The following is a 13,855-nucleotide window of genomic DNA, read 5'->3' as shown; positions in this document are numbered from 1 at the left end:
ACTTTGAAAACTGATAGATGACTTTTTTGATTTCTAGTTGGTATGACACTAAATAATTAGTGTACACTCTGACTTAAAGTATGTATCAGGCTGAAGTCCCTTGAACTCCAATGTCTGGTAAACCGACTTGTTGGCTTTAAACTAACTAGCTCAGGGCCCAAGAGCAGTACAGCTGCTGAACCAAACTTAGCATAGTTTACAGAATTGCCTGAACGCGTGGATAGGTATTCAGATGGTCCCATTGAGTTTGATGCTGTCATGGCAGAAGGAATCCCAAAACAGATTATTTGAGACACATTTACACTAAAAGGCAGTCAGAGCAAATAAGTAACTTAAGCCGTACAACATTGCTCTAGTCATTTTGTAAGTAAAATGAAAACTAGTTATGTGTCAATAAGAATAGAAATAAAATATGATTCATACTAACTCTGTGCAAGTAACATTTTACTCTAAGGTAAAAATGTGTTTTCTCATTTCTGTTAAATGGCTTTTAGGTACTATGGCTTCTACAGTAAAATACTGAAATGCAAAGTTACAGAAAAGCCTTAATATTTATCAGACTGATATTACAGACTTTTGCTCATAGCAGTATTTATCATGAATAGATACCAAGACATTCTAAGTGTTTGCAAGGATAGTATGTTTATAGAACTTTAAAAAAATTGAACTCCTATCTTGCTTTTCTTAAATGAGAACTCTCTAGTTAATGTCTCTGGCCAGGCAGGTGTAAAGGACACATAGTTTAAAGAGGCAGGTATTTTTTTATATATAAATATAAACTACAGCATAATGTAAACCACGTTGTAAACCACAGGAGTAATCATTTTCTGTTTCTTTTAGCTCGTTTGGCAGCCTCAAGACAATGATTTGCTGGCACAAGCTTATACAGACTCTGAACTGAATCAGTGTGGAATATGTGAATTCTGTCGAGAAGTTTTCCCACCATCTATAACGTCTAAGGAAGATTTTCTTCGGCATCTGAATTCCCACTTCAAAGTACAGTCTTAATGTATGAGAATTCAATGGATCACCGTTTTTGCATATATTTGATTTCTTTTATTCAATAGATACGCTAAGAATTTAAGAATTAAGACTTCTTGTAAAAAGAACTCATGACTGAAATTGTTTGTCAGATAAGCACATTTTTAAATTGTCCTTTGACAAGGTAAAATGAAACTGTAAGTCACTCAGTACTGTAATTCACATTATTGCTTGTTATGCTTCAATATGACTTTTGAGAGTGATGTTAAACACCTTTTTTCTTTTTTTTTTCTTTTTTTTTATTTTTGCAATTAGTCATTGCCTGAATAGGCCCAAAGTCATGATTATATTTAAGAGTGTAGACTTGCAGGATTAACACCTTAATCTGGCTGGGGAAATTGGTGTAATGCTAGGATTTTTTTCTCAATATCCAGTGATATGATTATGTTCTCCTTGAAGTAAACAGGAAGAGAAGTAGGCTCTCATTTTTCATTTCTCTTATAAAATTTCCAAATTTAATTTACTATAGTGAATCTCTTAATTCAGATTCTTGCAAAATCATCACAGTAACTGAATGCCAGGTGTGCCAAAATTAGGATAGGCTTGTTCACTAGTAACATAAATGAATGGTTGACTTTCCCAGATGAATTGTTTACTAGAGAGAGTAATCAAACACGGCACATAAATGTCGCTTTTGGCAAAATGTAACAGTAGCAATTTTATGGATATCTGTTACGTGTTATAAAAAATAACAATTTTGTTCATGTATCTTTCTAGCATTAATAATTAGTAAAAATACTTTCATGAAAAAAGGTTGTATTAGTATGAAGGATAGAGTGAGAAAAAAGTTAAACTTTCCCTAAAACTAAGAATACCAAAGATTATTTACATTTCCTTCCGGTCTGCTATGAAGGATTGCTCAAGTCTGCTACAGCCTAGAAAGAAAAGGGGAAAACCTAATCACCCAAATCCCAGTAACTTCGTTTTTAACCTGAATGTGCTTAGTGGCTTTCTCAATGCAATTTAAATTTGTGTTTAGTTGAAACGTTGCATTCTGATAAATTTTGCACATTTTCTGGATTTATTGGGATCAAATTAAAAAGGGGGGGGTTACTAAGTAATTTAAATTAAATTATAAAGGCTGACTTGGAGCTTTTTGCATTTGAACTGAATATAGGTTTTAGTCCTGATACTTGATAATTAGCATTAATATTTTCATAGCAGCAAAGCACAGCAGTTTCTCTTTTTAAAGATTTGTTTGCAGGTGACCAATTTCTGGAAGAATTAACACCTGTGTAACTTTTAGAAATGGATTTTTCTGCAATTATTTTCTCTATTTTAAACATCTCATGTTTGTGACTGGCTGACAACAGAGTGTACTGTAATAAACAGCAGTGTACAGTGCACGTCTGCTACATGACCTGGAGAAAGAGTTTGTTACTATGAACAGCTCTAAAGCCCCACCGGTACCCAGCGCTGAGGAGGATACACGTTCACCCCTGGACTCGCCGTGCGGCGTGTGAAGTACCTCCCCAGGGAGCACGGCTGGGGGTGGTTCCCGGGAGAGGCAGAAGGTCCAGGATTGGGAGGAGAGAAGGGGATTCGCACATCTCCAGCCAGCCCGACACAAAACCGACTTGTCCTCTCAGCCGTGAAATCCGAGCTCAGGAGCTCACGCTATTAAGAGCCGAACAAACTGCGAATCACCTTTAAAGAAAATAAAGTCATCTGTTCCTCCCCCGCCACGCACGGACGTTTTCCCCGTGAGCTCCTCCGCTGGCGGAGAAGGGAGCCCTGCGCCGAGCCCGAGTCCCCGCGCTGGGCCACGGTTCTTTGTTGCTGGAGGCAGCCTGGCACCCCCGCCCCGCCTGCAGAGCTGCGGCCTCCCCTGCAGCCAGGGCAGAGCGGGGAAGGCGGGGGGAAGAAAGGGGGGGGGGGGGGGGCACGGTTGTCCACGTCGACCAGCAGAACCCATCCATCTCCCGCTATGAGAGCTCCTGCCTAGTGCGGCGTCTTGGGAAGCTGTTTAATTTTGTGGGCTTAAAACTGTTGCTGCCTGAGGGTGTCCAGATAGGGTCGCCAATCAGACGCCAGGGGCACCAGTCTGGTTTCTAAATAAATAAATAAATAAATAAATCTATCTCAGGCTAAGCAGTTGTGAGCGACTTGAAGTGGGAGGTGAGTGCGGTCCCTGAGTGGGCCCCACTCATACAGCTTTCCCGGAGGAGGCTGCTGCTGCCAGCAGGGACATCTGCTTTATTACGCTCACCAGAGGAGGCTCAGCATTCCGCCCCTCCGCTCCCCCTTCCACACAAGCTCAACTGAGCAGAGGAGGTTGAATCCAAAAGGGAAGTGGGATTTCATTAAAAACAACAATAATAATAATAATAATAAATCTGGGGGAAGGAAGTGGAACTTGAGAGGAAAGAAAGAGCAGCAGGCTCGTGCTAAGGTGCACTACCGAATTCCTCCTCTCCCAGGGCCAGCGGAGTCCCTCCCGAGGTAGCCCCGGGGCCGAAGCTGCTCTCAAGGCTCCCGTACGGGTTCACTTGACCCGCCGCTCCGCGCTGACGGTACGCGACGGGTGAACCCCCGTGCTTACAGCCAGTATTCGCGGGAACTCTAGTTCTGACTTGAAAGCAAGGAAGCAAGCCGCTCCCCTTTCTCTCTGGGAGGTTTCCGAGGGGCACGCTGTGGCGTTACGGCTGCCTCAGCCTGGTGCAAGGGCTCAGTGCCGGCGGCCGGATAGAACACATGTAGCTCCTCTGTCTCTCCGGCTAACTCGACAGCTGCTCGTAGCTCCAGTAATTAGACTGTCAGTGCTTGTTAGAGGAGAGAAAAACGCTCCTGTCACAGATTCCACGAGTCCTCTGCTTTTTAAGATCTCGCAGAAATCGCCAGAGCATTAACTGAGATCTCTTATTTCTCTGGAATCAGGAGGGAAGAAGTTCCCTCTGCCATCTCGCACTCCAATCAGAGCTCTCTTCCGACTCCCATGAAACAGTGAATTCACTCTGAGAGGCTCAGGAGAAGTTACCTTCCTTCCCTGCCTACCCGGCAGGAAGACAGAGCTTCCTGGCCCTGTGGACTCAGTTTTAAAATCCCCTCCTCATACCGCTGAATTTAACTAAACAGGTAATAGAAACGCAGTCTTTTCTCCATTAACTGAGCGGAGGAGTCTCTCCACACACGATCCTTCCCCATCCGAGATAATGTTAATTCGGAGGATGCTCAGGAGAGGCTGTTCCCCCTTACGAACAAAAGCACTGGAAGATCAAGCCGAGATGCTCCTACCCCCACCCATGGTTCACTCAGCAGATGAGACTCAGAGGAGGCGATTTCTTTTCCTCCCTACCGTACATTCCCCTTTCCCCCGCAATCATACAAGGTTAACTCAACAGAGGAGTCTCAATCCAAATGGCAACTGGGATTGCATTAAAAAAAAAAAAAAAACTGAAGGAAGGGGGAGAAAAAAATCAGAAATAGGGAAAGAGAAAAAGCAGCAGGCTGATTACGAGGTGTCAAAACTGCCAGGAGCAAGAAGGTGATAGCAATCAGGGGTGAGAAGAGTGCGCCATTCGTGCGGGGCAGCTAATTATCCGTCTCATTTGAGAAGAGCAGCATTCGAGGCAGCAGCGTTCGCCTGCTGAACGGTGACAGATTGGCGCGGAGGAGAGGGGAGGTGTTAAAACAATGGAGCCGGGCTTGCAAGCGCTGCTGCATGCTAATCAGCCCGGCCTCCTTCCTTCCTTACTTACTTCCTTCCCTCCCTCCCTCCCTTCCCTCCGCCTGCCTGCCGCGATCCCTCCTTCTCGCTGGCCGCATGGCAAGCCCAACACAATCAGGCCCCTCCGCAGCAGGCAGCACCACACCCCGCATAGGTGGTAACCCAGAGAGGGTCCCGGTGGGACCGCGCGGCGGGGCAGGCAGCACCCGGGGGGATCTGGCAGGCTGGTGGATATTAGTGGTAGATTTCAGACCTCGCCCTCGGTGCCCAGGCTTCCAGGAGCCCGTCAGTATGCGTCCCCGCAAGGGGCAGAGGCGAGGAGCTCTTCGAACGAGTCCTGCGGGTTCTTTATGCTGACATCCCGGCTCCCTCTTCCCCGCAAGAGGACAGCCGATAGCTGGCAGCGCAGCAGCGTTGCCTAGTAAGAGACAACCTACCGCCGAAGCCCCAGACCAGGCCCGCAAAGGTGAGGGAAATGCAGAGCTGTGCCAATTACTGATGGACTCCAGGGGCTCCGTTGCCCTCTTAGCTCTGCACGGTCACTGGAGTCCGGAACGCTAAACATGTTGTAAGCAAGTTGTTCGGCCTCTCTTCCGCCGCTGCCTTTTGCCTCTCGGATTGCTTGGCCTTGCAAGCCTGAATGACCGCACGTACCCGGCTTGCGCCCTGTGAGGAGGCACAAAAAGGGCTGGCCTTCCCTCGGACCGGGAACAACCGTTCCCGTTTACAAAGAGTGCGACAGGGTCTGCAGAGAGAGGAGAAACGCTTTGCGCGGGATCGCTTTGGCCCTCGCTTTCCCAGAAAGTCCACGCTCTGCCGGACTCACAGGGCAAACCCTGGCGCTGGAGCATGAGCAGCCCAGCTACAGCGAGTGCTCCGCTCTGCCAGGGAGAAGCAGGGGAATGAGCGTTGGAATGTTTACTCTCCGATATTTCTCAGTTTCCATTCCATCCTGCCCTGAAAGATTTCTGATTACTATACACTTCAAAATAGTATTTATTACAGATTTACATAATCTGTATGTTTTATGTTAAGGGAATAACACATTGATGCTGTACTACTGAAAGGAGTTAATCTAAACTACGTAGTGTCTGCTATAGCAGAGTTCCAACTAAAACATATCCTTGTTGCCTGGCACTGACAAGTAACACATATCCAGAAGGACACTGCCCGGCACATTAGGTAAGCTGCCAGGTGAAGCCATTGCTCGAGTCCTGAACCTCCACTCGGTTACGGAGCAGCACTCGGCAAAATTAAATGATATGCGTCTCCGTGTAACCTCCCATTTAATATAACAAGCGTTATTTCAAATAGCACGTGCCTGTTTTACGACAGGATTCATGCGGGTAAGCAAACACCGAAAGGGATCAAACTGTTTTAGGCCTGAGGTAAGCAGCATGATAACTCAGGTTGAATGCTATTTAAAATAGATTTGAGTGCATGTATGGCTAGGCGGTAGTAATAGCGTTTACATTTTGTTATTCTAAGTCTGTCGTTGAGTGTACTTGATGAGATTGTCCATGAGAATACAGATGGTGAGATTTTCATGCTTCTGTGGCATACTGACATCTCAGGCTGTACAAATAAATTCCCAGATCGCTGCAATACCTAAGAAGTAGAAAAATGCAGTCCACCTTAATGCTCAACATTCGAGTGCTTTACGTTTTAAGAGATTTTATAACACGAGATACATAAGTTTGTGCAAATCGGGAATACTGATTTAATGGATTTACAATACAAAGCAAAATTCAAGAGAACCTCTACGCCCTTTTTTAAGGAGATTATTTTTTCTGTGCTTCCGAATTTAGAGATATGGGGGATGGCGATAAAAACTTGCCTTTCTTTGCTATTATCTGTAATAAATTTTTTAAACTGTCCCTAAGGACGAAAGGAAGAACTGACTTTTCATTAGGTCAAGTTTACTTTTCATTAAAAGATTCTTGGATTGATTCTTGATTCCACATAATTTTCCAAACTGGTAACAAATTATTATATGTATTTTGATGATTTATGCTGCACTGAAAAGGTATTTGCGTCAAAGACGAATGCTGAGGTACCTTCTCGAATATAATAATCGCTTTTTTTCCTGCCTAAGAAGCCATAGTGCGGACTGATCCGTGCATCAGCCTGTTCAGCCTGGAAACCAACACTGGTATTGCTCATAAATAGCTGGGGTAGGGCACCCCTATTGGTTAATGTCTGGCCGCAGACAAGGTGCTGTGCTTATCAAGGTCCCTGAGCTGACCGAATTAAAAATTTTAAATAGATACATATAGCAGGGTGATATGGTGAAAATGAGCTAAAAGAAAAGCATTTTGCAGAGACAAGTACACACTTTAAAAAGGTTTAAAATATTCAATTGGTGAAAAAATAGCTACTTGTAAAAACGTGTGTATTTTCATTATGCTTAATTTGCCATTCAAAACAAGTTTTTCTTAATAAGCTCTATTGTTTCTATCTGTTTTGTGAAATGTAATACGTGTGAGACAGAAAGCAGACTCGGAATGTGAATGAGTCTTGTTTTCTCTTTCTCTCTTTCTTTCTACCGTTTTTAAAATACAACTTTATTCATATTCACAGGCATCTAAGTCGAGAAAAGGATTAATGGAAGTGGCATGGCATTCCTGAGGTCATGATCTGAAAAGATGAAACATTAAATCTTATCTGCTAGTCTTTTCCTATATCTTATTTCTGTGCAATGTAAAAGTCTCCATAAGCAAAACACTCTGTGGTTAATAGTTATGTTTTCGCTCTCAGCAGTGACACAAGCTTTGTCAGGTTTCGGCTGTTTGCATAGTTCATTAAAATACTTTAATACATGACTCGTTGTTTTAAAAAATCACCACACCATCACCCGAGTAAAAACATCTATATCCTCCCAATCCTGCAGCGTCAAAAAGTATAGTCTCTCAGGGCAAAAGGTTACGGAGCCTTCATAAAGGTTTCCCATCTGTCATCAAGCGCGCCATCAAGCCCTCTAGGTGCTGTGAAAATGATTTTCTCCGGAATTCTCCAGCCCAAAGATGCCATGCTCTTAATTACAAGCATTTGAGATCAGGAACGCCACTGAATTCCCTGGAGATTCACAGAAGATATGCAAAAATAATCTCTTCTCTTGCTTGCCTGCCAGGGCTTCTGTACCTGCCCACAAGCGAGTCGGCTTATTTGCTAGGTAATGATGGATGAACCAAGGCAGCCCGTACAGCTGCACTGCCACCCCTCCTGACATTGCTGATATGCTGCCATTGAAAGTTTCTTCTTTATAACTGACCGCCAGCAAAGGAGTGACAAATAATGTTCTTTTTTTTTTTTTTTTTTTTTTTTTTTAATTGATTAACTGCCCTTCTCGCCATCACAAGGCTCCTGTACACGGGTTGCTCACGTACACGGGATAACGGAATGAAACGAGTCGTTGAGATCGCGGACTGTGAGACTGTCAGAACATCTGCTTACAACAGGTGCCCTGAAAAACCACATAAACTGTTCCTGGGGTCAGTGTGCATGCAAAAGAGTATCCATACAGACGGGGTGTGGAGGCGAGCCTTTGTGTGACAAGACCGTGCCTGCACAGCAGAAACTGAGCCTCCGGTCGGGCGAGAATCCTACCTACAGATGTCCATTAGCACTTTTTCCAGCGGTGACAACCAGATGAAAGGCCATCCCACCCACCAATTTATCAACAGTCGAGCATTGGAGGTTTCTGTTGGGTTAAAGGGATTACAGTAGTTGTAGGAGGAGGTACAGAATGTGAAGTGAGCGGGAGAAAAATATCATTGTAGTCTCACGCAAGTTCTCTTCCACTACAGAACCAGACCAACGGAATTAGCTGGCTTGAGTGATACCGTTCAAAGCGCACATAGACCTGGTGAAGGAAACGTCTGGAGAGGCTCTGATAGTGTTGTCAATCCGAGCAGCGTAGACCACATTTTTAATATGTGGAAACATGTACATAACTCTGGACATAAGGGTGGGGGCGTAAAAAAAGCCACGTCCAAGCTCCATAGGAGCACGGGAGAGAAACCTCAGGCTCCATGCCATCCGAGATGTGAAAGCCCACGGAGACTCAGCAGCCAAAATCGCACACACTGATTTTTTAATAGAGTTCTCATCCATGTGTCCATTTAACTGCAGTTGATGCAGATCAAATAAGCTTGTTACTTACAGATTCCCAGTTGCCTCAAGTGATACAAGACAGTAGCAACAGGAACATCCCTAATTAGAACGGATTCGTCCGATTTCCTTATTCAGGGAGTTTAGTGTCCCTAAGTATTCAAAGAATGATAAAAGTCTTCCGGCAAAAAGCCGCCAGGTTTAGCCCTCCTTCTGCCCAGAGAACAGGAACAGCAGGTTTCCTTCTACCATTAAAACTTCCTTTCATTCTTTTGTATCATTTCTGAAATCTTCTTCAGCATACTACTCCCTGCATTTCTCCGAAGTTTTTATTTCATTAATTTTGTGTGTATACGCACAAACACACACGCATTTCAGGCAAGATAAACCTGGAAAGAATACGTAGCTGGGAAGTAATACGAAATATTTTATCAGTTGGTCAAGAAATAGCTTCCTACAGCTTAAGCAAGGTTTTAAGAGTCGTCGTTTTTAAATTCAGTTTGTGTAATGATAACTTGGCATTATACGCCATGATTGCAATGCAGCTATTTGAAGACACGTGTAGTAATCTGTGAATGCCTCTTCTAAGAGAACAAAATGCTGTATGCTTTACAAATTCTTTTAAAGTTAGTTTAGTTTTACATGGGGTTTTTTATTATTTAAACGCGTGCGTGTTGCTCCTTCGTGTAAGTCTTACCGACCTACGCGCGAGAGAGGCAGGAGAAGCGATACCCGCATAGCGGACCCGCTCCTGTACACCTCGTGCGCCCCAGGTTTCACGCAAAGCTCTGTCGTGGCGGGCGCGTACGGGCATCGACGGTCGAGTGTGAAAAAAGACCAATAGAGACGTTATTAGCAGAGAGCCTGCAGTCACGCATTCAAGCTCACAAGCCCATTAAAACCTAATGGGCGTAACTCCAGTAAGCATTTATAAGCTAGCCTTGCTTTTTATTTCACGTAGAATACCAGGAATGCCAAGAAATGCCCGTCCGGCCCGAAGACACTGCAAACACAGAAAGAAAAGGCAGTCCCTTCAGCCTTCTTCGACCCCACCATCCGGTAGAAAATGGATGCAAGACCTGGAACGTGATGCGATTCTCAGAACTGTCAAGCCTCTTAGGGGCTTCAAGGGAATCGTGTGGCCAACAAATCCAGCTTCACTTTGATTTTAGCCGGTCTATCAAAGAGAAGAGATTACCAGAATGGCAGAACAGCAATTACCGAGCCCTTTGCGTGAGGGTAACAAGATGATAAGGATGATAAGACTCCCACAGCATTTCAGAAGGTCCATATTTCCCACTGGGCCTAAGTGCCTTTTCCATTAAAGGGTGAAGAAAATGGCTATTATAAGAAAATGCCGGTGAAGAAAATGTTACTATATTACAGGCTGGTTGCGCCTCTGGATAAAGAGTTTGTAGGAAATAACACGGAGAGTGGACTTACTGGCTCGCTGTCCTCAAAAACGGTCCCTTGCCTTTTGCGATGTTTCCGAGACGAAGCTAAGAGAGCATTAGCTTTCTTTTAAACAAAAAAGTTCGTGGTGCGTGTGGGTGTGTTTGTGTTGGGAGGGGAAGTTTCTTTCTTTAAAAATAAAACTGTTCCTTGGACTTTTTTTTTTTTTTTTTTTTTTACCGAGGCTAAAGGGACACATCCCCTTCTTTGTCTTCAGAAGAAATGGCAGAAAGTTCGAATCTTCTCGCTTTCTCTTCCCAAAATAAACGCCTTGTTACCATTAGATGTGTGGTGCCCTAAAAAATGAGCAACAGCTTCCAGGTCCAAGCATGCACAAAAACCCATTCAGAATCTTTTTGAAGAAGCAGACTAACCTGAACCCTTATATTTAGAGTCGCAAAGCTGCAGTAAGATACCGTTAAAGTGGGTTCTTAAAGTTTTATTCGGTGGCATTTGCTTAGGTTAACTGTGTTCGCGACGATGAGATCCTGTGAGCAATAACCAACTCCCGCAGGGACCCGTGCCTGAGAGCTGCCATGTCTAGTATATCAGAGGCTGGGCTGTACACTGGACTGGCTTTACCGTCTTATTTAAATGTGATGGTTTTCTCATTTGTTGCATTGTTTGTATTAATACGAATATCTTGTTATGTTTGTTTTGTCTCCCGGGAGCCAATAAAGCTGTGAAGTTTTTCTTTACACCAAATGCAGCTCTACGGGCGATCAATCAATGGGTAGTTTTTGGATAATCTGCGAGAGTGAGAAATCTAATAAAGCAAGCAACTAAAAAAGGAAAACAACGTCTATTTTCTGTTGGGTTAGCTACGTCAGGAGTCAGGCTTTCCAGCATCCCTTATAAGATATTTAACTCTCAGGGCAGCACCTCGCTAGATTAACTCGCTGGCGTATAAAGGAAAAAGTTTAGACATCGTGACCTCGGCAGCAATGTGGCTGACTTACTCTTACAATTAAATTTACTTTGACACTTGCATTTCTCCCCACCTCCTCCTCCGCAGTGGTATATGAAAACACACTAAGGCGAAATAGGGACCAATCATGAAGTGAGAGAACAAATAAGTGAAATTTTTAAATTATTATTGCTTTGCTATACCAGGTATAACGTTAAGAAATAGGTAGACCAAGACGATATAGTTAGCTTCTAGGTCGCAACAAGGCCCGTAGGAAATCGTGCCACTTAATTTCAAGGCAGCAGTTCTCTTATCACAACAAAATGAGTTATAAACAGATCAAAATAACAATCTGAATTATCTAGCATTAGTGGCTGAACTGAACAGCCCTAGATTACGTGATGAATTGTTAAATTGCAGTAGCATTGTTTTGGAATTGCTAATTAAAAAATAAGTAAACCCCCATGACTCTGGATATGACAACTGAAAATACCCACAAATTATTTAATAAATGAAGCGTCTAACAACTCTAACACTTCCTGCTCGCCTTGTTAATAAATGTAATTTGAGGTAGATTTAAAAAATCTCCCATCTAAACAGTGAATTCATTACGCGACGTTCAGATCTCCAGATGCCTATGGACTCCTCGGAATTAGGTGTTAAATAGACAAAAGTGAACCAAACTGCCTTTAAAAGCACAGCATGACCATGTAATTCTTTTTCCAGTTTGTGGTAAAAAATGATGAAACTTCTTTCCAAGTAGCTATCACCCAGATTTAGTGTGAAAAGTAGTGTAATTGTAATTCACGCCATCAGGGTCTATCACTGATAGACTATCAGCTGTTCTGTAGTTAGGAAGGCTTTCTTTTCAAATAGGAAAGCTGCCAAGTGCTCTGTGATACCTCCAGCAAGCTTATCGGATGGAAGATCGGAGCCAAAACAGCAGCTGCACACATATGCAAATTGGCAATTAATAGTATAACATTCTGGGGAGGTTTTTTTTTTTTAATATGGGAAAGTATACCGGAGCTACCTTAATATTAACCTTAACAGTGACAGGGAACTTCTTGCCTGAGCGGCCAAAGAATAATTACCCTCTGGAGAGACTTTCACTCTATTACTTTCTTCCTTCACACAAAGATCAAAGCTTTGTTGTCCTGCCGAGCTTGTCTCCATCATGAAAGTTAACTTCAGGCGATAAAAAAAAAACGGGATACCTTGTAGCTTCAGCTCTGGAAAGTAGGGAATCGTGGCAATTCGCGCTTCCCTCCGCCTCCGCCCCCCCAAATGAGCAAAAAAAAAAAAAAAAAAGTTTGGTCATTTTGTTTTAGTTTAGGATGCTTATCCTGTTCCCTGAAAAGATGTTCCGTGCTACACGGAACTCCCAGGACTGTGCGTTTGTTATGGATGCTCTAATCAACGACAAAGTAATTGAAAGGATTAGTTTTATATATTTTCGCCAGCCTGCTGCAGCAAACCAGCTTGCTTTATTTAGCCTAGCATGTATGAATACAAGACTCCCAATTAATGCAGTTGCTTGCTTTAGTCAGAACATTGCCTTTCAAAGGATCCTCACATGATCCTTTTCTTCTAATAGCAGGCTGGAGCTGGAAAGGCTTTGCAAGACTGCTGCATTTCACACCAGCCCGTCCCCAGCGCTTTCCCCAATGCCTGTCTGTCTCTTCTAGGACAGGCGTGGGGTGGTTAGCTAACGTTTTCGATAAGCTGTGAATTCTTAATAGTCTTATTTTCACGAATAAAGATCTCGGCGTGTTTAGGATTAGGAAGAAAAAGCGGATTCCCCACGAAGGCAGGCCAGGAAGTTTGCTCCTCTCCAGGGGCAGGTGCCTCGGGAAGGGACTTGCGTGGCACTGTTCGTGCTGCAGCCTGCCGTGCGGCGGGAGCCTGCCTCGCACCACCGCCGCTTCTGCCGTCTTTTTCCGCGGTCACTCACGCTGCCATACTCATCCTTCTCCATTTTATTACTCAGTAATTGCACGTGTAGCTGAAACACCCCTGTGTTCCTAGACTTCAGCTGTATTTCGGTTCCAAACAGGGGCTGTTTCGGAACGCGGTGCGGACAGCGAGGTGTCACCCCCAGGCGCCGCCCGAGCCCGCCGGCAGCGCGCAGCAGCGCGGCGCAGGGCGGCCTCCCGCCGCACCGGCGGGCGGGCAGGGCGGGCGAGCCAGCCCTGCCTTTCCGAACAGCATCTGCCACCGCGCACGCCAAGGATTTTTCTGCGTTGCTACTTCCTCAGTCACGCAATAGCCTTAAATCGGACTGCCTCCTCCCCTCTGGTCTTCCAAATAGGCTTTCCCTACCCGAGTCCAACGGCGGCTTCCTAAATAGCACCCGATAATTCAGACAAAGAAAACGTATTTAGATTTAGGATACAATTCTTCACCATTCTGTTCCGCCATCGAATCGATATCGCACGCAAGTTAGAGGAAAGGGGGGATATAAACAGATCCATACGTTCTGGTTTTCAGCTGGAACTGGAGTATACACACATTTATCTTCACAGAGCCTTAAAAAGACAGATCTTTGGGAGGGACAATTTTTCTTGAAATACTAGGGTCCCGAAGGCAGAATGATATAAATCCTCACCTAAAGTCGGCAACAGCAAAAGGAAGACTAGCTTGACTAAAATATTAATTCGACCGGACACACCCAGGAA

The 13,855-nt window shown here is 44.3% G+C and overlaps 1 protein-coding gene across 2 annotated transcripts in view; it reads left to right on the top strand.

Moving 5' to 3' along the window:
• Positions 1-2,726, top strand: part of TANK (TRAF family member associated NFKB activator) — a 31,394-nt gene extending 28,668 nt beyond the window's left edge. For both annotated transcript variants that reach the window (XM_076342773.1, XM_076342772.1), the window contains one exon: positions 841-2,726. In XM_076342773.1, coding sequence (XP_076198888.1) covers positions 841-1,008 — 168 coding nt within the window. In that variant the 3' untranslated portion in view covers positions 1,009-2,726. The remainder of the gene's footprint in view (positions 1-840) is intronic.
• The last annotated feature ends 11,129 nt before the right edge of the window (positions 2,727-13,855 follow it).

The sequence above is a fragment of the Aptenodytes patagonicus genome, chromosome 6 (genome assembly GCF_965638725.1).
Source record: "Aptenodytes patagonicus chromosome 6, bAptPat1.pri.cur, whole genome shotgun sequence".
In the NCBI taxonomy this organism is placed as follows: Eukaryota; Metazoa; Chordata; class Aves; order Sphenisciformes; family Spheniscidae; genus Aptenodytes; species Aptenodytes patagonicus.
The sequence above is the reverse complement of the archived record's forward strand: the minus strand, read 5'-3'. Positions and strand labels throughout refer to the sequence as shown.